The sequence below is a fragment of the Bufo bufo genome, chromosome 1, assembly GCF_905171765.1.
Source record: "Bufo bufo chromosome 1, aBufBuf1.1, whole genome shotgun sequence".
NCBI lineage: Eukaryota > Metazoa > Chordata > Amphibia > Anura > Bufonidae > Bufo > Bufo bufo.
The window spans coordinates 603,729,855-603,754,065 of record NC_053389.1 but is presented as its reverse complement, the minus strand read 5'-3'; the positions used below and the strand labels follow the sequence as shown (position 1 = coordinate 603,754,065).

At 43.9% G+C, this 24,211-nt stretch overlaps 1 protein-coding gene across 10 annotated transcripts in view; it reads right to left on the bottom strand.

Moving 5' to 3' along the window:
• The window catches only part of SHANK3 (SH3 and multiple ankyrin repeat domains 3), a 448,201-nt gene that overhangs the window by 132,411 nt on the left and 291,579 nt on the right, over positions 1-24,211 (bottom strand). For all 10 annotated transcript variants that reach the window (XM_040413566.1, XM_040413565.1, XM_040413567.1 and 7 more), the window contains 2 exons: positions 16,748-16,814; positions 14,357-14,690 (listed from right to left, as the gene is read on the bottom strand). In XM_040413566.1, the coding sequence (XP_040269500.1) occupies positions 14,357-14,690; positions 16,748-16,814 (401 nt within the window). The remainder of the gene's footprint in view (positions 1-14,356; positions 14,691-16,747; positions 16,815-24,211) is intronic.

Here is a 24,211-nt window from a genome sequence, read left to right as displayed (position 1 = left end):
TGGTATCTGGCATTTTTAGCCATTTTCCTTCTTGAATTCTCAGTTTTTCCTGAGCTACTAGGTAGATTGTAGCTGCTATGATGTCTCCCACACACTGCACACATAAAAGTAGAGAAAATCCTGTTCCCCTACCAATTAGAGAAATAGAAGAGCATGAAAGACAGTATAGAGACCAATATTTCCTCTAAGCTGTGTACTCTGAAAAGGAGAGGGTTAAAACAACATATTACTGAGGATTAAGGACCCAAAACCTGCTTTATCTGCTGCAGAGTTTGGAATTTTTAACACTTTCAATCACAGAGAACACAGCTTAGAGGGAACAGTGATAGAGACGCTCTGAGCAGTATATACTCAGCACCTTGTTGAATCAATGCCACGTAGAATTAAGAGAGTTCTGAAGGCAAAAGAGGGTCCAACACCGTATTAGTATGGTGTTCCTAATAATTCTTTAGATGAGTGTATATGTGAGACGCATAGCTGTGAGGCAGTGATACACTTACTACTGGCTGCTAAAGCATCACTGTGTCTCTCACTCTCATTCTGCAATTTACTCCTCTCCTCTTAATAAATTTCTATCAACGGCTGTAACCTGATCATTCAGTGACCTGACAGTCCATCTTGGCCTCTCAGGAGAAATTCAGTAGACAATTCAGAGGAATGGATGTTAGTTTTGCGTTCCCTATGTTTTGCCAAAACAAGAATGGATCTTGGTAAAGAAAAGAAGTTTTGACTTTGAGTGAGGTTTTATAGTTTCTCTCTGCTGGCTCATCTGAGAGTTCCAGTCATAGCTGACATGATGTTTAGCCCTTTGATGGAGTTACCCATAATGTCTCAGGTTGACCACCATTAATATGTATGGATGTGAGTATATCTAGATCAGCGGTGGGGAACCATTTTGCTGCCAAGGGCCATTTGGATATTTGTAACATCATTCGGGGGCCATACAAAATTCTCAATAAAAATTTTTTACTGCTGTATTTGGTCAAACATATAATTGACTTAGGGATAAGTTACAGAAATTGCACTTCAATTAAAATAATCTAGAGGGCTGTATTTTTGCAGCACAAAATAGCGCCTGCACTATATATATACAGTATATTACATACAATACAGGCGCCATATTGACCACACATAGCAGTCTAATTTTTAAGTTCAGAATGTTACTTATTTGACATTAATGGCAGGAAGCTAAACCCAGGGGGTCCAGAGAGGGGTTCACCCAGCTTTCACTCTCCCTGCCTCTTTCTTCGCAACTGTCCCTGCCTTTGTCCCTTTCTCAGCAAAATATCTGCCCCCACCTCCATCAGCCTGAAATCAGCCTCCTATCAGACCCCCCAGGCCTACATCAGCCTCAGATCAGACTCCCATCAGACATCTAAGCCTCAGATTAGACCCCAATCAGACCCTTCCTAGCTTCAGATCAGACTCCCATCAGACCCCCAGCCTCAGACCAGACCCGGATCAGACGCCCAGCCTCAGATCAGCCCCCATCAGACCCCCCAGGGTCAGATCAGCCCCTATAAGACCCCCCAGCCTCAGATCAGACCTTCATAATACCCTCCCTAGCCTCAGATCAGCCCCCATCAGACCCTCCCCAGCCTCAGATCAGCCCCCATCAGCCCCCCTAGTCTCAGATCAGACCCCTATCAAACCCCAGCCTCAGATCAGACACCCCCAGCCTCAGATCAGACCCTCCCAAGCCTCAGATCAGACCCCCATCAGACCCTCCCCACCCTCCTTTAGCCTCAGATCAGCCCCAATCAGACATCAGATCAGATACTGTATTTAAGATAAACAAATAAACTTACCTCTCCAGCTCCGTACGGCGCTGCCTCTTGGCAGATTCACTTACCCTCCCTGTTCTTCTTCCTGCCGCACTATATTGTCACCTCACACCGCACAGCGTCAGGTCATAGTGCACGTCTACGTGCACTGCGTCCTGACGCTGGATGTGTCAGGACACAGTGTGGGGCTGAAAGAAGACCAGGGAAGGTGAGGACAGCCAGTGCAGTGCTGTTCTCACCTTCCTGTGCCTCCCGTATGCTAATGACCGCTTCCATAATGGAAGGGGTCATAAGCATTTTCACATTATGTTCTGGCAGGGGGCCGGGGGCCACATGAAATGATACCGTGGGCCGCATACGGCCCTCGGGCCGGAGGTTCCCCACCCCTGATCTAGATGATAAATATTTATTGGAAAATTGACAATTGGTAAAAAAAAAGTCAATATTTTTGTACTCCGTCCTCCCTCTCTCTAACCCTAAGTTCACACTTGCGAGTTTTACAGCGCGTTCGAACGCACTGTAAAACGCATAACCGATGCAAACCAATGCTTCCCTATGGGACTGGTTCACATTTTCGCATTTTACAGCGCGTTCGAATGCGCTGAAAAACGCCTGACGCATAAACAAGTTCTTGAGCTTCTTTGGGGCGTTTTGTCGCGTGTTTGCGGCCATAGGACACTGCTGTCAATCACACAAACGCGCGTAATACGCGCGTTGACTATGGACAAAAACGCGCACAAAAACGTGCATATCAAATACGCTCAGGTCTGAACCCAGTGTAAGATATTGATTGCTTTACTGTTTCAAATGCCTAAGACCCATCTTCAAATAGCTTGCACATTTCTGACGACTTTTGCAGGTTATGACCCATGTCGATTTTCTTGACTAGATTCCCTTAACCTGAATGTCTCCAGAGACTCCTCAAAAAAAATCTAAAGCAGGATCACAACTAAGGCATTCATAAACAGCATGGGTTGAGAAATGAGGAGGTTTTAAATTAATAAGCTGTTATTATTATTATGATTATTATTGTGCATTGGTTTCAGCTAACACGGTAAGAAGCAGCAGACGTAAAAATAAAAACAAAATCTAAATGTAATAATATAAAAGGGGAAATAAATACTGCAGAAAAATTTATAAGAATACAAATTATTCTTATTAACATATGATATATAAAAGGCACTGTCTGGGCATTTTTATGTTGATGACCTATCCTGACCATAGGTCATCAATATCAGATCAGCAGGGGGGTAACTCCTGGCCCCCCCACCTATCAGCTGTTTGAAGAGAACGCAATTCAGACCACCGTTCATTCATGGTGTAGGATTAAAGCTCCTGCTCCTCCAATCTAGCACAACATTCCAAATCTCCAGTCGTCAGTGACAGCCAGGGACCCCGAGGAGAAGACAGAAGCAGTTTATTACCCTTTCTGCCTTCACCTTTTCTTGGCACATGGTGCTCAATCAGTGCTGTGCAGTGAATAGAGGAAGCTGCTATGCTCTTGGTCAGAGTAGAGCTGCTAGGTCTTAAGACTAGTTTCACACGGGCGTTGCGGGAAAATGTGCGGGTGCGTTGCGATTTTTCCGCATGAGTGCAAAACATTGTAATGCGTTTTGCACGCGCGTGAGAAAAATCACGCATGTTTGGTACCCAAACCCGAACTTCTTCACAGAAGTTCGGGCTTGGGATCGGTGTTCTGTAGATTGTATTATTTTCCCTTATAACATGGTTATAAGGCAAAATAATAGCATTCTGAATACAGCGCTGGAGGGGTTAAAAAAAAATTAAAAAAATTTAACTCACCTTAGTCCACTTGATCGCGGACCGGCATCTCCTTCTGTCTCCTTTGTTGAATAGGACCTGTGGTGAGCATTAAATACAGTTACAGGACCTTTGATGACATCACTCCGGTCATCACATGATCCATCACCATGGTAAAAGATCATGTGACGTACCATGTGATGACCGGAGTGACGTCATCAAAGGTCCTGTAACTGTATTTAATGCTCACCACAGGTCCTATCCTATTCAACAAAGGAGACAGAAGGAGATGCCGGCTACGCGATCAAGTGGACTAAGGTGAGTTAAATTTTTATTTTTTATTTTTTTTAACCCCTCCAGCCCTATTTTACTTTGCATTCTGTATTCAGAATGCTATTATTTTCCCTTATAACCATGTTATAAGGGAAAAAAATAATGATCGGGTCCCCATCCCGATCGTCTCCTAGCAATCGTGCGTGAAAATCGCACCGCATCCGCACTTGCTTGCGGATGCTTGCGATTTTCACGCAACCCCATTAACTTCTATGGGGCCTGCGTTGGGTGAAAAACGCAGAATCTAGATCATGCTGCGATTTTCACGCAACGCATAAGTGATGCGTGAAAATCACCGCTCATCTGAACAGCCCCATAGAAATGAATGGGTCGGTATTCAGTGCGGGTGCAATGCGTTCACCTCACGCATCGCATCCGCGTGGAATACTCGCCCGTGTGAAAGGGGCCTAATAGACCTAGATTAGGCCAAGTTCACACTTCAGTTATTTGGTCAGTTATTTCCATCAGTTAGGCCTCCTGCACACGACCGTTGTGTGCACCCGTGGCCGTTGTGCCGTTTTCCGTGATTTTCTGCGGACCCATTGACTTTCAATGGGTCCGTTGAAAACTCGGAAAATGCCCCGTTTGTCATCCGCCTCCGTGATCCGTGTATCCTGTCCGTCCAAAAAATATGACCTGTCCTATTTTTTTGACGGACAACGGTTCACGGACCCATTCAAGTCAATGGGTCCGTGAAAAAACACGGATGCACACAAGATTGGCATCCGTGTCCGTGATCCGTGTCCATAGGCTACTTTCATGCAGACGGATCTGAAGATCCGTCTGCATAAAAGCTTTTTATGCAGGCCTGGTTGCCATGGTTACTTAGCAATATTACAATATTAGAAGCATCATACTTACATGCTGCCCTGTCTGTGACCGGCCGGGAGCTCCTCCTACTGGTAAGTGACAGATCATTAAGCAATGCGCCGCACAGACCTGTCACTTACCAGTAGGAGGAGCTCCCGGCCGGTCACAGACAGCGCAGCAGGTAAGTATGATGCTTCTAATATTGTAATATTGCTAAGTAACCATGGCAACCAGGCCTGCAGTAGCGTCCTGGTTGCCATGGCTACTGATCGGAGCCCCAGCGATTAAACTGGGACTCCGATCGGAACTCTCCGCTGCCACCAATGATCGGGGGGGGGGGGGGGGGGAAGGCCGCACACTGGCCACCAATGATATTACAATAGAGGGAGGGAGGGGGCCGCACGCTGGCCACCAATGATAATACAATAAAGGGAGGGAGGGGGGCCGGGGGAGGCCACACACTGGCCACCAATGATATTACAATAGAGGGGGGGCCGGGGGGGGCCGCACACTGGCCACCAATGATATTCAAACTGGGGAGGGAGGGGGGTCTGCCCCCTGCTGCCTGGCAGCCCCTGATCTTCAGGTGAGGCACCTGAGGGGTTAATTGTGCGGATCACAGCCCCCTGTAAGAGATCAGGTGCTGCCAGGCAGCAGTCATGTACACAGTTCGTAGTATATTCTAACTAAAAGCGTCCCCATCACTATGGGAACGCCTCTGTGTTAGAATATACTGTCGGATCTGAGTTTCACGATGTAACTCAAATCCGATGGTATATTCTAACATAGAGGCGTTCCCATGGTGATGGAGACGCTTCAAGTTAAAATATACCATCGGATTGGAGAAAACCCTGATCCTATGGTATATTAACTCCTGACTTTACATTGAAAGTCAATGGGGGACGGATCCGTTTGCAATTGCACCATATTGTGTCAACGTCAAACGGATCCGTCCCCATTGACTTGCATTGTAAGTCAGGACGGATCCGTTTGGCTCCGCACGGCCAGGCGGACACCAAAACGACTTTTTTTTTCATGTCCGTGGATCCTCCAAAAATCAAGGAAGACCCACGGACGAAAAAACAGTCACGGATCACGGAAAAACGGAACCAGATTTGCGGACCGCAAAAAAAACGGTCGTGTGCAGGGGGCCTTAGGTCTGCATGTTTAAAATGTCCCCACAGGTGGGCTCCTTTGGATGAAAAAGTGCAAAATTAAACAATAAATAAACATAACAAAAAAAAGGGTAAATGTTACCCACAGATCTTATAATGACCTTTTTGGGGCATATATAAAAAAATAATAAAATACAAATAGTCTCCTCTTTCATGTGAAACTATACATATTATATATCATAACAGCCGATACAATATACGGAACCCATTTTAATAATATATTGCTGTATCAATTTGCATATTTAAAGAATATGGACATACAGTTTAAAAAAAACTACTTTTCACAATTTTCTCCAAATAAAACTAAAAAACATCCTAAAAAAATAGTCATAAAAAGCCGAATATATCACGTAAAATGTCACAAAAATATTTTATTTTAGTTGGTTTAGTTAAACCACTAAGTGCTGTAAATCACACAAAAAAGTAAGATTAAAGGGTTTATCAAGTATTTTGATATGATCCACATAAGATTGGTGTGGGTCTGACATCCAGAATAGCTCCAGGCCTGGAAATGTACATCATTGTCCATTGTGTTGGATGGAGCTGGTTACAGCAGCACCGCTCCCAATCACTTCAGTAGGAGTAGTGCTGCAGTAACCAGCTCTACACAATGGAAGAAAAACAAAAGGACAGAGCTGAGTACTCCCAGTACCATACAGCTGACCAGCAGGGGTGTTGGGGGTCAAGACAGTGTTCGGGGAAAATTAGTGCATTTCTATGTAGGGTAAGGAACTGGACAGTGTTGCCCTTGTCAGGGCGGGTGCTTCATGGGTAGGCTTTTGGGGTCATATAGGTCCTAAGGTATAATAGGGACAGAGCACTGTCAGCCCCTGGTAACTGGACACCTCAGACTGCCCAGTATTTCATAATTTGGACTTTGACTGATCTCTGAAGAAGAGACGGCACGACTCAGTTCTAATCATCACTATTAAAGGACATCTGTCAGCAGATTTGTAGCTATGACATTAGCTGACCTGTTACATGTTCGCTTGGCAGCTGAAGGAGTCTGTGTTGGTCCCATGTTCATATGTGACCACATTGCTGAGAAACATGATGTTTTACTATATGCAAATGAGCCTCTAGGAGCAACGGGGGCGTTGTCATTACACCTAGAGGCTCTGCTCTCTCTGCAACTGCTGTGCCCTCTGCACTTTGACGGGACCAGGCAGTGAAAATGTCATCATTGCTTGGCCCTGTCAATCAAAGTGCACAGATCGCGGCAAAGTACAGAGAGAGCAGAGCCTTTTTGCAGAGCTGCGGAACGGACGTATGGATGTGGGCAGCACAATGTGCTGTCCACATCTTTTGAGGATCCATTGAAATGAAATAATTTCATAAAGGCATGGGGACCCAACATATGGTTGTGAGAAAGGACTCATGCTTATGACCATATTTTGCGGATCACACACGGACCCATTCATCTCTATGTCCGGTCTGCAAATTATAGAACATGTCCTATTCTTGTCTCTATTGCAGGCAAGCAATCCATGGGATCCATGAGGGGTAATTAGCTGGCTCTGTAGGTTTTGTATAGATCACAGCTTGCTTGAAGGTCCAGCCCTTCATGTAGGTTTATTAGATACTGTACTAGGAGTACGGCAAGCATGTACTGTATGTACTGTTTTTAGTTTTTTGCCTTGTGTGACACTTTATCAGCACAGCATTATTTACTGACTTTACAATCTACTTCTATGTAAAACGAGTATATTTTATTACATTAGGTGGTGTATTGTACTTTTTACATTCCTAGGTGGACGTCACTTCAATGGCTTTTCCCTACAGTAAGACAGACCAAGGCAATTAGCATGCACCGTTGGTGCTGCGCTCTCATAAAATCAATATGGTGGATGTACTGGTCCAATATTTAAATATCTTAACAGGAAAGTAATTAAGACAACACGGAGGTAATCCTTGCAGGATTTATTATTTTTTTTTGTGCTTTTCAGCTATTTAATTCGCTTACATCAGCACAGTGAGAGAGTATGAACGAAGCATAGATTTCTTTATTTGTTTCCGTCAGGGGATTTTTTACAATGTAGCAACATGAATTTTATCTTCGGGAAATGTCTTCCTTACTGCTTGTCCTTCAGTGGTCATGGTATTGACTGACCATAGGAGCAGGGGTGTAACTACAATAGCGGCAGACCATGCGAATGCTATGGGGCCCAGGGCAAGAGGGGGCCCAGTCTTAGTTGAGATTATCTCCTCTTCTACTGGGGGTGAAGACTTTACCCTCTAAAGCAGTGGTTCTCAACCTTTCTAAAGCCGTGACCCCTTAATACAGTTCCTCATGTTGTGGTGACCCCCAACCATTAAATTTTTTTCCTTGCTACGTCATAACTAATTTTGCTACTGTTATGATGACCCACCAAAAACACACACAGACACCAATACACCAAATGTTAATTCAAATACACAAGTATTCATTCATAACCACAGAACTTTAGCATAAATACAAAATATTTGTAAACCAAATAAATAACTTTAATATAAATAATAAACAACAAATACCCCCTAAAAAATAAATCAGTTGTGCGCACAGTACCCCTCAAATAAATAACTCAGTGGTGCTCACAGTAAAAAAAAAAAAAAAAAGTGGTGCTCAGGGTACCCCCAAATAAATAAATCAGTGGTGCATCAGGTTTCCCCCAAATAAATAAATCAGCGGTGCTCAGGTCCCCCCCCCAAATAAATAAATCAATGGTGCTCAGGGTCCCCCAAATAAATAAATCAATGGTGCTCAGGGTCCCCCAAATAAATAAATCAGAAGTGCTCAGGGTCCCCCAAATAAATTAAGCCTTGCTCAGCCAAATAATTAAAATAAAATTAGCCAGGCTCAGCTAAATCATTGGTGGCAGTGGTGCTCAGTGGCGGTGTCATTAACGAAAAAACTCGGACCTCAGCAGACAGGCAGACAGACGTCAGGCTCCTTCAAGCACAGGCAGTGATAGGACATCACTTCCTGTGCGCGAGGATAAGGGGCCGCTGCCGTTGTGCGGGCGACCCACAATAGGAAGCCTCAGGCGACCCCCCGGAAAGGGCCGATCGACCCCCAAAGGGGTCGCGACCCCTAGGTTGAGAACCGCTGCTCTAAAGGAACAACTTTTAGCAAATGAGGCAGTGGAAAAATGGCTCAAGGGTCATTAAAAAAGGGTTTAAGCAGAAACCCTTCCGTCCTGTGTGGGGGGCCTGGTTTGATCTTTGCTATGGGGCCCTTACGACACTGACCACATGCAAGAACAAATCTGAACCTCAGAACATGGCCGCTGACGCTTGCGGATGGAAGGAACAGTCCGCAAGACTAAAAACTGACCTTTTATGTTTGTCAAGATAGATCCACTGCGGGGAACAGGTTACATCAAGGCAGACCGAACATAAAATACATGAAATACCTTTCCAGGAACATCCTGAGCAGCTATGGTGTGTCTGATCAAAGTTTCGTCTTGTCATCTCTATGACTATCAAGGCAGATCATCGTGAATTTTCCACCATTACTATGCAACAATGTTTCAATGGATACAGCTATACTTACAGGTATTCCTAGAAACAGCCACTTTCTACGCGCCAATATGATTGTGTTAGCTAATTGGGTATACAATTTCCCCTGCATGTCTCAAGCATACGGCCCTGCTGAGTCTATCATAGGAATGCTAATGAAAATCACAGCATGAGACTGTTCTGCAGAACGGGAAGCTACAAGTGCAGGAAATTTGCTTCCCCAGCAGTGAAAAAGTAAAATTCAATTTAAATTATTTACAAGCCTATTCCTGAAGAAAACAGGATTCATGTTTACGCATGTTTTCTCAGCCTTTTCTATCGATGTTAGCAACAAAAGGCATCAATACTGATTGCAATCAAGAATGATGTCTTGTTTATTTCACAGGTATGTATCCGAGCATCCCTTCTGTAAAATCAGCCAAAATAACAAGTAATAGGAACGTGTGAGGATGGCAGTCTATTAGTAAATGATGAAGGAGCCTGTAAAAGCCCTCTGCATATCCATTTACGGTACTACGAGAAGAGCCCTCTGTAAGTATAGTATTCTAGGGTTATGATTCACGGCACTACCAATGCCCGTTATCTGCTTACAAGCAAAGGAAGCAACATAGAATTGTTAAAAGCTATGGATTTGGGAGCATTCGTTTTATTATTGCATCACATTTATTTAGGGATAAAAAAAAAACTTTTTCCAATTGGTATCTATTAAAAATGTTCAACGGTTTGTCCTCTGCAGTCTGCATCTTTTCACATACTATACCTTTCACAGTGAAATCTGTCAGTGAAGCTCATACACACTCATTAAAGCTGAATTCTTATCAAATTAATAAGAATTCAGCTTAAAGAGGTTTCATGAGAATTTTGAACTCCAGATAGGGACCCCTGCCGATCAGCTGTTTGAAAAGAGGCAACGGCGCTCACAGTACCACAACGGACTTCTCTCTGCTCACCATTTGATCCCATTCATTTCAGTGGGGCCGAGCTGTGAACATAAAGTCCCATGGCCTAGGGAAAGCTGTGAGAAGGCCACGGCACAACTTCTCAAGCAGCTGATCGGCGGGGGTCCCTGGTGTTGAACACCCACAGATCAGATACTTATGACCAATCCAGAGAATAGGATCTCAGAGAATTCTTTTAAATGATTATTTCACTAATTTAACTGTGAAGCGGACAGATCAGCCTGTAGTACATGTGAAAAGATGTAGGTATATTCACTGTGTGCACTGCAAGAGGAATTATGTATCACCTGACAACCCCTGCAATGAATAGGTCATCTATGAACTGTATGAGCAGGCGAAACTTTCCATCAGCTCTGTTCTCTGACTAATAGATGGGAAAGGGAGCATGAGATTCTCCTTCTATTACATCCATATGATCTCCTAAGGCACAAGGAGAAATGTGGCGTAGTCCAACTCTTACGACCCTCGACGAGTTGCTTCGTTCGCCACTTTGTCTCTGTCAACTGCTCTCTGTCTTTTTATGAACAGCTATTATATTTAGTTGCCATCCATGCAGCCGGAAAAAGCAGCTGACATGTCGTTCTGGCAACTGGCAGGGGAATTAGTGGTCAGACCCTGTCAGTTGGACACTGGTGGTATATCTTAGCTGTATGCCGCCAATTTCTATCAATTCATAACTCGTTAAATGCAAGAGAAAAATGAGCAACAAACTGGAGTGTTAAGGTTATAGTCCAGAAATTTGCAGAATTTGCAGATTGCGGATCCGCAAAACGCGATTACTAGCCGTGCGCGTTCCACAATTTGCGAACCGCACATGGCTGGCCCTATGATAGAAATGCCTATTCTTGTGACATGCTGTATCTTTTTTGCGGGGCCGCAGAACGGAACACTGTGTGCTGTACGCATTGAAATGAATGGGTCTGCACCCGTTTAGCAAAATTGCGGAAAGGATGCGAAGCCAGAAATACGGACATGTGAAAGGACCCTTATTCTATGGAAACCCAACTGAAAAGTAATCCTCTAAACTTGCACAGTTGTAAGTAGCAGTTTTAATATAGTCTCTAAGAGTTTTATTAAGTACAATGTAGTAAATGCTGGAAATGCACAAAAAGAATGCACTTTGAGGTGTATAATGGACGTATGAGGAAAAAAATGAAATACGGAAATGATGATGGTGAAGGAGATAAAGAAATGCATATATTTCCCCATCTATCCATTCATTATCTATCTATCTATCTATCTCGCTATCTGTATGCCACAAATCTATAGACAGAATAACTCAAGCGCCATATTCCATGGTCATGCCTTTCGTAAGTAAGAAGCTCTGATTTGAGCACTCCGTCCCTTCGGCATTCATTGGCTCAGCTCTGCTTTTCAAGCATGTGGAGTACAGATCCATTTAAAGTATATGGGATCCGTATTCCACATGCTCGGACAACCCAGCAAAGATGAAGCCGCAGAGCGCTCAAAGCAGAGCTTCATTTTTTGTTCTTTGCAAAAGTTTAGGTCCCTTTTTACAGTCTGTTTTGAAATTAAGATGCAATGGTCGTACTTGACATTCAGTGGTATCACCTATGACGTGTAACTTAAATGCTTATAAAGATGGAATAGTTTGGCTACAGTGTGTACAAATCTTTCAGTGGTTCAATGATGTGTGCATGCCCTTTATAACCTACGGGGGTCATATATTAATGTGAAACACACCTAAACTAGGCGTATTTCAGGCCAGATTGCGGCACAACGGTTAGTTGCGCTGCAATCTGGGACTTCTCCCTGCTCATGCCAGGTCTAAAATTGTGGGTATGGCGTGGACAGGGAAGGAGAGGGGCCGGTAGACCCGTCTCATTTATCATTTTCTAGAAAAAGGTCTAAATGTAAGACAGCAAGGAAGCTGTCTTACATTTAGAACTGGCGGAGGATCCGCCAAAGTTATGAAGAAGCCGGTACCTATTCAAAACTCTGGCGGATCCACCGCCAGGTATAGGGCTTATTAACAACGGCATCTAAAACGTAAGTCTTAATAAATGTGTCCCTATATTTATAAGGGTCTTTCTACTAAAGAATTCCAACTCCACTGAATTCCTTCTCAGCCATAGAGTGAAATGTGCCCTCTATCATTTGTCCTTGAATATGCTGTCAATGTATGATCCCGGCTCCAAACAGGTCAGTGCATTGTGTCTGGTTTTGCAACCCAGCCAAGTTGAATTAAGTAGGGCTGCAATACCCAACACAATGCACAGGTGTGAATGACACTTTATCTGGCAGACTTTAAAGGGCTTCTGTCACCCCACTAAAGTGTTGTTTTTTTTTGGGGCTAGTTAAATTAGTTATATAGCGATATATGAAAATATAATTGTGTTACTTACTTTGATCCAGCAGTTTATTCAAAAAACGAAGTTTTATCATATGCAAATTCGGTCTCTACCAGCAAGTAGGGCGGCTACTTGCTGGTAGCTGCTGCAGAAATCCGCCCCCTCCTCTTGTTGATTGACAGGGCCAGCAGGGATCTCCTCCTCCGGCCAGCCCTGTCGGCATTTCAAAAATCGCGCGCCTGTGTTGATTCGGCGCAGGCGCTCTGAGATGAGGAGGTTCGTCTCCTCAGAACTCCCTCAGTGCGCCTGCGCTGATGACATCACCGAAATAGACATCACCGAAATAGAAGACGTCATCGGCGCACTGAGGGAGTTCTGAGGAGACGAGCCTCCTCATCTCAGAGCGCCTGCGCCGAATCAACACAGGCGCGCGATTTTTGAAATAGAAGACGTCATCGGCGCAGGCGCACTGAGGGAGTTCTGAGGAGACGAGCCTCCTCATCTCAGAGCGCCTGCGCCGAATCAACGCAGGCGCGCGATTTTTGAAATGCCGACAGGGCTGGCCGGAGGAGGAGATCCCGGCTGGCCCTGTCAATCAACAAGAGGAGGGGGCGGATTTCTGCAGCAGCTACCAGCAAGTAGCCGCCCTACTTGCTGGTAGAGACCGAATTTGCATATGATAAAACTTCGTTTTTTGAATAAACTGCTGGATCAAAGTAAGTAACACAATTATATTTTCATATATCGCTATATAACTAATTTAACTAGCCCCAAAAAAAAAACCCACTTTAGTGGGGTGACAGAAGCCCTTTAAAGGGCTTCTGTCACCCCCCATTGTGCAATTTTCATTAGCCGACATTAGCCATTTGCTAATGTCAGATGAGTGCAATCATACATGTCCTACCTTTGTCTGTGGCTCATTTCTTCTAAAAATCTTACCTTTATAATATGCAAATTTCTTCACTACCAGCAAGTTGCGCTTCTAGACACGCCCCATCTCCTCTTGATAGACAGGGCCAGCGAGCGCTCTCCTCCTCCCGCTGGCCCCGTCTGCTGCTGAATTCCTGCGCCTACACATTATCGCTGATGCCGGCAGTCTTCTCTTCTGGGTGTAGTGTGACGTAATCAGCTCAGGCACACTGAGGAAGGAGCTGGCAAGTGTGCGTCCTTCACTCAGTACGCCTGCGCCGATTGAGGAACGTTACGGCGCAGGCACCAGAATCCAGCAGCAGACGGGGCCAGCGGGAGGAGGAGAGCGCTCGCTGGCCCTGTCTATCAAGTGGAGGAGGGGGCGTGTTTATAGTCCAAGGATGCGGCGGCTACCAGCAAGTAACCGCCCAACTTGCTGGTAGTAAAGAAATTTGCATATGATAAAAGTATGATTTTTACAAGAAATAAGCCACAGACAAAGGTAGGACATGTATGATTGCACTCAGCTGACATTAGCAAATAGCTAATGTCGGCTAATGAAAATTGCACAATGGGGGGTGACAGAAGCCCTTTAAACAGACCTCTAAACAAGTGCTGCTCCCTTTTGTTAATGTGACAAAAGAGGTCAAATCAGCACAGATCACACACTGAAGACATATCGTAGGCATACACCATCAATATGTAAAAATATGGAACACCTATAAATGGGAACACTGCATCTGCCTGCACTAGGGGAAGCATACTGAATACGTATTTTTTTCACTTGCCATTGAAGTCAATAATAAATAATTTACCTGCTCTTTCCTCTTCCCCTCCTCAGAGTGTGGCTATCAGTATCTCTTTCTTCTCTTGCACGATGTAATGATGGAGAGCGGCTATGTGTGCTGCGGGAGCTGGCAGTGCTCGCAAGGCTACTATCCCCCACAGCTGCTCCTCCGGAGGTGTCAGGCCCCTGGGTGAGCAGATGAGGGGGTAGACCACGGAGCGACGGCACTGGAGAGTAATGGGCCCCATCTGAATTGAGGTTGTTGTCACTGGCGGAACGCTGTAGAAAACGGGGCGATGAGAGACCCACGCAGCTCACAACACGTCTGCGTTTTGTATAACTTGGAGTCTCCCGAAAAGGCACTAGCAGAAGTCAAAAAGAAGGAGGGAAAGAAAATGCTCATTAGGACAATGTAAAAGTAAGCAATCACATGACGATGTGATATTATGGCAAGTATAAAAAAGGGATAGGGCTGTACCAAACAAGCATACAAAAATGTACAGTATATCGTGTATGTTCTCATTTACACATTGCAGTTTTGTAGCAGTTTTAGATGTTGGAAAAAACTGAAAAAATACATATACACTGTTAAGCGGTATTGCAAATGCCTACTTTCTTAGACCTACAGTTGCAAGAAAAAGTATGTGAACCCTTTGGAATGATATGGATTTCTGCACAAATTGGTCATAAAATGTGATCTGATCTTCATCTAAGTCACAACAATAGACAATCACAGTCTGCTTAAACTAATAACACACAACGAATTAAATGTTGCCATGTTTTTATTGAACACACCATGTAAACATTCACAGTGCAGGTTGAAAAAGTATGTAAACCCCTAGACTAAAGACTAATCTCCAAGAGCTAATTGGAGTGAGGTGTCCGCCAACTGGAGTCCAATCAATGAGATGAGATTGGAGGTGTTGGTTACAGCTGCCCTGCCCTATAAAAAACACACACCAGTTCTGGGTTTGCTTTTCACAAGAAGCATTGCCTGATGTGAATGATGCCTCGCACAAAAGAGCTCTCAGAAGACGTACGATTAAGAATTGTTGACTTGCATAAAACTGGAAAGGGTTATAAAAGTATCTCCAAAAGCCTTGCTGTTCATCAGTCCACGGTAAGACAAATTGTCTATAAATGGAGAAAGTTCAGCACTGCTGCTACTCTCCCTAGGAGTGGCCGTCCTGTAAAGATGACTGCAAGAGCACAGCGCAGACTGCTCAATGAGGTGAAGAAGAATCCTAGAGTGTCAGCTAAAGACTTACAAAAGTCTCTGGCATATGCTAACATCCCTGTTAGCGAATATACAATATGTTAAACAATAAACAAGAATGGATTTCATGGAAGGATACCACTGAGGAAGCCACTGCTGTCCAAAAAAACTATTGCTGCACGTTTACAGTTTGCACAAGAGCACCTGGATGTTCCACAGCAGTACTGGCAAAATATTCTGTGGACAGATGAAACCAAAGTTGAGTTGTTTGGAAGAAACACACAACACTATGTCTGGAAAAAAAGAGGCACAGCACACCAACATCAAAACCTCATCCCAACTGTGAAGTATGGTGGTGGGGGCATCATGGTTTGGGGCTGCTTTGCTGCGTCAGGGCATGGACGGATTGCTATTATCGAAGGAAAAATTTATTCTCAAGTTTATCAAGACATTTTGCAGGAGAACTTAAAGCCATCTGTCCACCAGCTGAAGCTCAACAGAAGATGGGTGTTGCAACAGGACAACGACCCAAAGCATAGAAGTAAATCTACAACAAAATGGCTTAAACAGAAGATAATACGCCTTCTGGAGTGACCCAGTCAGAGTCCTGACCTCAACCCGATTGAGATGCTGTGGCATGACCTCAAGAAAGCGATTCACACCAGACATACCAAGAATATTGCTGAACTGAAACAGTTCTGTAAAGAGGAATGGTCAAGAATTACTCCTGACAGTTGTGCACGTCTGATCTGCAACTACAGGAAACGTTTGGTTGAAGTTATTGCTGCCAAAGGAGGTTCAACCAGTAATTAAATCCAAGGGTTCACATACTTTTTCCACCTGCACTGTGAATGTTTACATGGTGTGTTCAATAAAAACATGGTAACATTTAATTATTTGTGTGTTATTAGTTTAAGCAGACTGTGATTGTCTATTGTTGTAACTTAGATGAAGATCAGATCACATTTTATGACCAATTTGTGCAGAAATCCATATCATCCCAAAGGGTTCACATACTTTTTCTTGCAACTGTATATCTAGAAAAACTGCTCCACAATCACAGAAAATATCATAAGAAATGCATCTAAATACGCAATACGTTTTAGCACTGCTCACAGAAAAGCGATGCAAAGGATAGCACAGGAAAAAAGCTTAAAGTGAACCAATTGTGTCATTGTGCAACAGTAAGTTTTAGCTGCTTACCAATGTCGGATTCTTTGTGAGTTTTGACGATTTCAGCAAGTTCGAAATTTCCTGCAATTATAGCAACCTGTAGGGAAAGAAAAGTAGAGGACACAGATCTTAGATGGACATAGCAAGATAAGAACAAAACCAAGATAATAAAAATATACAATATAGCGTACAAAGTCCCCAAAAATTTTTGAATATCATTTTTTGAAGTCAACTCGATGTATTCTACTTCCTGTCCTGGCTCTTTAACTTCCTCTTGCTTGAACTTTTAACATAGCAGACGATGTTGCTTGACTTTTTCAGTCATACCATCACTTCGACAAAAGAGAGTGCCCAGCTATAATGACTTAATGGGGATGTCTGGGCTTTTACTATTGATGACAGGTCATCAATATCAGATCGGTGGGGGTCTGACACCCGGCACCCCCGCCAATCAGCTGTATGAGGAGACGGTGTGCGCAGTGTGCACGTGCCGTCTCTCTTCCTGTCTGCTGCTGTTGTCTATGGTCTTTGCCATAGACAGAAGCGGTGAACAGGAAGAGAGATGGCACGTGCACACTGTGTACAAAAAAATCATTAGTATTCTCTGCCCTATGATTCTTTCTCTTAAAGCCCCATTAACACACACTTTTCTGCTTTTTTTTTTCCTTATAATAATGCCATGAATTTTATACATTTTCACAAACACTGGCACAGAATTACTAATGTGTCTGCATCTAAAATCTCTATAAAAAGGGCCGAAATTGGGGCAATTTTGGCACAACTAGAGTTTGTCCAATTTTTCGGACACAAAAAAGGGTGTGGCTTAGTGTGAAAGAGGCGAGGCTTAGCACAAAAGGGGCATAGCCTAAGATGTACTAGAATTGTGCCACAATTCCCAGAGTACCGTAGTCGGTACAGAGTTGGAGAAAAGTGTATATCCCTGCACCATATTTATGATGCAGCCATCTCCAGGCTTAGTAAACCTGCCCCATTTTTGTAGTTCCATTTTTTTTATTAACATGTTTATTTCTGTTGATTTTTTTATGTCCTATAGAGAAACTCTATTAGAAAAGAATCAGGAAAAAATGCTATACCCAGAGCATGCTTTTAAAAAAATATATACCACAAACAAAAACACTTTGGAAAGGATGTATTAGTAAAAATATACCAGAATTCTGGCTTTAATTGAACAAAAACATTTATTAAGTGTTTCAGAGACTTTTTGGCTTGTCCAAAATGGAATGGCTAGACATTAAAGGAGCATGGCTTAGGATGTGCCAAAATTGTACTAAAATCTTGGTGCAATATTCTGGCACAAAGTACACTAATTATGCGAACATTCTGTAAATATTCAGGGGGTCATTTATCAACCAATACATGCTACTTTTTGGAATATATCAGGCACAGATTTTGTCGCAATGGTGTTTTGCAGCAAAATCTGCGACTTTTCCCACTGTTAGGCCTCATTCACACATACATGGATTTTCACGAACCACGGTCTGTGAAAACCCGTCCTGCCGTCCTGCACGAGCGCACGGTGTCATTGGTTTCTATGACGCTGTGCGCTTTGTGCCACTGTCGCTGTACAGTAATACACTGGTATAGATCATACGAGTGTACTACTGTACAGTGGCGGCGGCACGAAGCGCACGGCGTCATAGCAACCAATGGCGCCGTGCGCTCATGCACTCAGCAGGACGGGTTTTCACGGACCATGGTCCGTGAAAATCCATGTATGTGTGAATAAGGTCTTACACCGCTCACGCCAGTGGCAAGAAAATGGGGCGTGGCAAGGGCATGTAAGAGGGCGGGACGGACAGTTTTTGGTGTCGAAAATGGCATACAGTAAATCTACACAAGCAAGGGAGATGGGGTAGGTTTAAGCTTGTTGTACGCCACCGAAAGATGAGCCTAAGGGCTCATGCGCACGAACATATTTTCTTTCCGTGTCGGTTCTGGTTTTTTTGCGGACCGTATGTGGAACCATTCACTTCAATGGGTCCGCAAAAAAAACGGAAGTTAATCCATGTGCATTCTATTTCCATATGTCCGTATTTCCATTCTGCAAAAAAATAGAACATGTCCTATTATTGTCCGCATTACGGAATGAACACGGATGTAATCTATATTTTTTGAGGATCTGTTTTTTGCGGACCGCAAAATACATACAGTCGTGTGCATGAGCCCTAAGTTATGTAGAGGCCTGCGGCTTTACATAACTTAGGCACATCCACTGCCAACGCAGGGTGTGGTGAAAATAACCTCGCCATTGGGTTTTGGAGGGGCCTGTTTGCCAGCCTCTTGCCTCAGGATTATGGCCCATATACTAACTTTGAAGGAGAAGACAGACCGGCCGCACAGCCTAAATCTGTAGAACTGGTTCTGGTTTGGGCAGGAAAGCCATGCTTGCGGTCGGCCAAATGTGACTTTCAAGGAATTCGGGAACCCCTGCTTGGATCTGGGTGATTTTTGGATATGTTGTTCACCCAGATCAGAGCTATCCATGGATGTATAAATTATAGGGGTCTGTGGGGTTTTGAGGTGTTTTCTGTGTTTTGGGGAAAAATGTGTGTTTTCTGCCTGTGAGTGATTAAGTTAGCCCATTATGTTTGGTAATTGTATCACAGGCAGAGCCCATTGTGTTTTGGTAATTGTATTCTGTTGATTGCGTCAAAGACAATGCCTATTCTCTTATTGAGTGCGTCACAGGCAATGCCATTGTGTTTGTTAATTGCGTCACAGACAATGCCATTGTGCTTGTTGAATGTATAGTTTTTGTGTTTAAACTGTAAGGATTGGCTGCTATGTTATGTCCTCAGTTCCCAACCAGGTCCACGGGGGTGGTACCCTTGTTGGAAAATGTGTATATAAGTCAATGCTTGTGTGTTCCATAGAGAGTTCCTGTTTTACCCTTTATCATGTTGAGGCTGGTGTTTGGGTAACTGATTGACACTGGGGATTGCTATACGCTGAAGATTTGCTATACTCCCCTTGCTATAACTACTAGCTCTTGTAAGAGCTGTTCCTGTTCCTGTGGTGGTATCGGTGTCGAGTGGAGTGCTTGAAGTCCTCGGGAAGCACTAGGAGCATCCATCAACAGAGGTACCCAGTCGGGGTGCCAGGAGATCTGTTACACAGGGGTACTAAGACTGGCATATAAATTGCTGGTCTTAATAAATGACCCCATCAGTGTTTCCTTTTCTCAGGGGATGATCCCTAGAAAAGTTGCTTTTCTGGCAGTCGTCCACTCTTGGATAAATTCCGTCTTGGCCTACATTTTAGCAGCACACACTAAGGCTACATTCACACGACTGTATGTGCTGTCCGCATCTGTAGTTACGTTCCGCAAAAAAGATAGAGCATGCGGTCAAGAATAGTCATTTCTATCATAGGGCTGGCCATGGGCGGTCTGCAAAACATGGAACACACGTGGCTTGTATACATGTTTTGCGGATCCGCAATTTGGGGACTGCAAAACACATACAGTTGTGTGAATGTAGCCTAAGGATGAGCGCATACATTCTACCGATTTGTAGTTCGTCCCAATTTCCCAAAAAGTTTGCATTATGAAAAAATGCCATGTGTTTTTAATTGCACTGTTTTTGGTGCATTTTTATGTGCAGTCAGATGTTTCGTAAAGTCTATTGAGAAATATGAAGCACACTACAAACAATGGGGCTGATTTATATATGGTGGCTGTCTAGACCTCGGCCTTCAAACTGGTGACGCGTGTCTATAAAAATTTCGTTAGGTCCTGGTAGGAGGTGCAATCACTTGATACCGATCTCAAAAATAAGATTGTTCCCCGGCGCCTGCACAATCCCATTGTCCTAGCGGCTCGTCTGAGGTCCACCGATTTTATAAAAAAAATGAGAAAAAAAGAGTCCATTCAGTCTTAAATGAGACTAATGAAACTGTTGAACGTGAATTTAGGGAGGCTATCGAAAGAACCAAAAAATTTAGTACCCACTCCGATTTTAATAAAAAGGAAACTTACCTTCAATTGTCAATAGAAAAGTACATGGCACAGTACAAAGAAAAAAAACACACTCTGTTTAACAGGGACATCAAGGACTTTAAAGAGGGGAAGATCTTTGATTATAGTGTGAAACACTCGGATGTACTTGAAATAGACACTGAAGTATCATCATCTGAGTGTGATACTGAGCCTGAATCGTCGGGAAAAGGGTCTAGCTCCCAGATATATAGAAGACCGTACAGGGGTAGAAATAGAGGCCGTGGCAGGCAAGGAGGTGGGGGTAGGAGTGGAAGTTTTTTTTTTTAGACAATACCCCCTCCCATCCCCCCCCCCCCCGGTTTCCCAATACATGCTCAGGAACAAGAACTAAGCTCTGTCTTTGAACAAACATCGAAACCCCACTGTCCCGCTTTTACCAAAAAAGACGACCTTCAAATCATAGATGTGATCTCTTCGGCTGGGTTAAGGATCTGCACCTTTTCACTCGCAAACTTAAATGGCGAAAATTCTTCAGCATTCATGATTGCCGTAAATGCGAAGAACTGGGGATAGATGAAAACGATCTCCCTGACATGCAGCTCCTGGCGGACCTCTATACTCAGGGCCAACGAGAACCGGGGAAAAGTCCTTTTTTACGAACTTACGGCTTCCATCTAAAAAAAAAAAATGCCCCCCCCCCCCTAAGTGATGGTACTCCTATCGATACTTTCGTATCGGTAGTTACTAACAAACTCCGTTCTTTGGAGACACTGAATTGCGGATCGGACAACCTTGGGTTGGCAAAAAGGGAGGATCTGAGGTGGCTCCAGCAGGATGGTAACGTTATCATTTAACCGCCCGATAAGGGTGGTAACATTGTCATCCTAGGGCATGATCAATATCAGGATATGTGCCAGAAAATTCTGAGTGATAAACAGACGTATAGACAACTACTGTCTGATCCCACAGCAATTTTTAAGAAAGAACTATCATCCATCCTATGAAGAGCCCTCGAGACTAAACTCATTAACAAAATTGAGTATGAATATCTCCTCCCAGAACACCCGATAATGGCAGTTTTTTACTGCCTAAACAAGGTGCACAAAGTCTGTGACCCTCTTAAGGGCAGAGAGAATACAGGAGAGGTTTTTAGAATCATTGGGACCTATGACAGGGTCTATGAAGAAATACATCAGGTCCTGGCAGACAACTGGGACATTCGGAAATCAGACCCTGAAATAGGTAGTTTGATTGCTCCAAAAAACGGCGATTACGTATCGCCGTAGCCAAAATATACGGGACCTCTTGGTTCACAGTTTTTACCAAAGTCCAAAAAAATGTATCCTAGTTAAAGAACACTCTCACCGGTACGTTTCCGTGCTGGTCATGCAAGTTTTGTAAATATATCAATAAAAGCAAATACTTTATCGGTAGTATGTCGAACAAAACTTACCACAACAGATCCTTCATCAACTGCAAATCTACTGGGGTGATCTATTTACTGACATGCATCTGTGGTATCAAATATGTTGGGAAAACGATACGTGAATTTAGGTGACGCATTTGGGAGCACATCTCGGACATCTCTAAATCAAATGACACACCGATTGCTCATCATGTGACAGATTGCCAATGAGGGCAGGGTGACCTCAGTGAAGTTTTAGGGCATTGAACATATCAGGATATCAGCAAGAGAGGGCGATGTGGTTAGCATTCTGTTACAGAAATAGGCTCAGTGGATGTTTAGGTCACATACTATTAAACCCACTGGCCTCAATGACGCTATTTCTTATACTCCTTTCATTTAACCCCCCTATGTTTACAATTGCACATGGAGCGCCCCCCCCCATCTCCTCTGGTAATGGGCGCTATTGTATATCCTTTGGTAGGCAATATTATCGAGCACATGGACAACATCATATGTAGGTGCCCTTACCTAATATGTACTTACTTGTATATTGTGGCTGACATATGGGGCAGTACTCTTGTCCCTTTTATGTACATATGTAGTATTATTCATAGTGAAGAAAAACAATCCCCTCCTTCCATGTGCCACACACTTGTGTTAACATTAGCTTAATATCCCTTGCCTTACTTCTGTTGTATACCCATTGCACCTGTTCCTGTACCTGGGTCGCCTGTTATCTGTTGGTGCCACTTTATTTGGTGTCATGCTTATATTGACAGACACATCATTACTCTAACTTTGTTCTGATATCCCGGTTTTCTCTGGGATCTGGGATTGCCTGGCATCCTTCCTATTTGTTCTCTTTATTATTTATACCTCCAGCGTTTAAGTACCACCTTTGTATTCCCCCTAGCATCTTCAGCGCAGATGCGCTTTCCCCGAGACGTACTTCGTTTCCTCCGCTCTCCAGCTGACCGCTGACGCTAGGGCTGAGTCTCTCATCGAGTTGGCTGAGGGAGCGGAGGCACACCTGCGAGGCGGGATGTCTGCCCTTTAAAGCACAGAGCACACGCGGCCGCTTTGCGGCCATCCTAGTGCCGGGGCTCACATCAGAGCTACTCTAGAACGCCGACTCTCCAACTAGAGCAATGCGGCTTAGGCAGGCTTCAGCGTTTTGGTGCTTACTAGTCTAATGGCTCCTGATGAAGTGCTGAAACCCGTTGAGCCCTATACTTACCACGTGTTGTTTGGCTGATGTTTGGCTGTCTATGAGCCATATCAGCAGTCTTTTTACTGGCTTTTACCGTGGCACCTCTTTTTCATTGTCCTCAGTGGATGGCAAAGTGCACGGCCATCCTCTAAATCAGGCATGCTCAACCTGCAGCCCTCCAGCTGTTGTAAAACTACAACTCCCACAATGCCCTGCTGTAGGCTGATACCTGTAGGCTGTTCGGGCATGCTGGGAGTTGTAGTTTTGCAACAGCTGGAAGGGGCCGTTGAGCATGCCTGATCTAAATGAATACTAAATATATTTTGGCAATGAATGTTGTATCTTAGGCCGTGCCCTCTTTCCTGCCAAGCCACATCCCTTTTATGTTAAACGAGGATTCCTTAGTGAACTACGCACAGCAGCGTTTTCTGAAACTAGATGCACTAAATTGTACCAAATTTGGGTCTAGGTGCACTCACATTAGTAAATGTGGTCAAAGTTTTGTGGTGTCCTGGTGGCTTTTTGGGGTTGTTGTTTTTTGTCAGCTGTATCTTTTTTTATTTTTTTTTTCAAAATGCAGCAACGTGTGACATTTTTCCCATAGGAAAATTTGGAAAATTCGGTGTTAAAGCAGGCACAATGCCTTGTAATGCTAGCTGAGCTAAATGTAATGATACCTTTCATAGTGCTGTTCCTGCATAGTCTTCTCACCTGGCCATTATAAACAAGGAGAATGAGGGGCAGGCATTGAAACCAGGAGAGACAAGAGTGCACAGAGTGACTTGGGCCCACCCTCAATGCACTTAACTGTTTATTTTCATATGGAGTAAAAGTACTTTTTCTCCAATTAAGGCTACTTTCACATCAGCATTTCTGCTGGATCTATCATGGATCAGCAAAAACGCTTCCGATACTGAT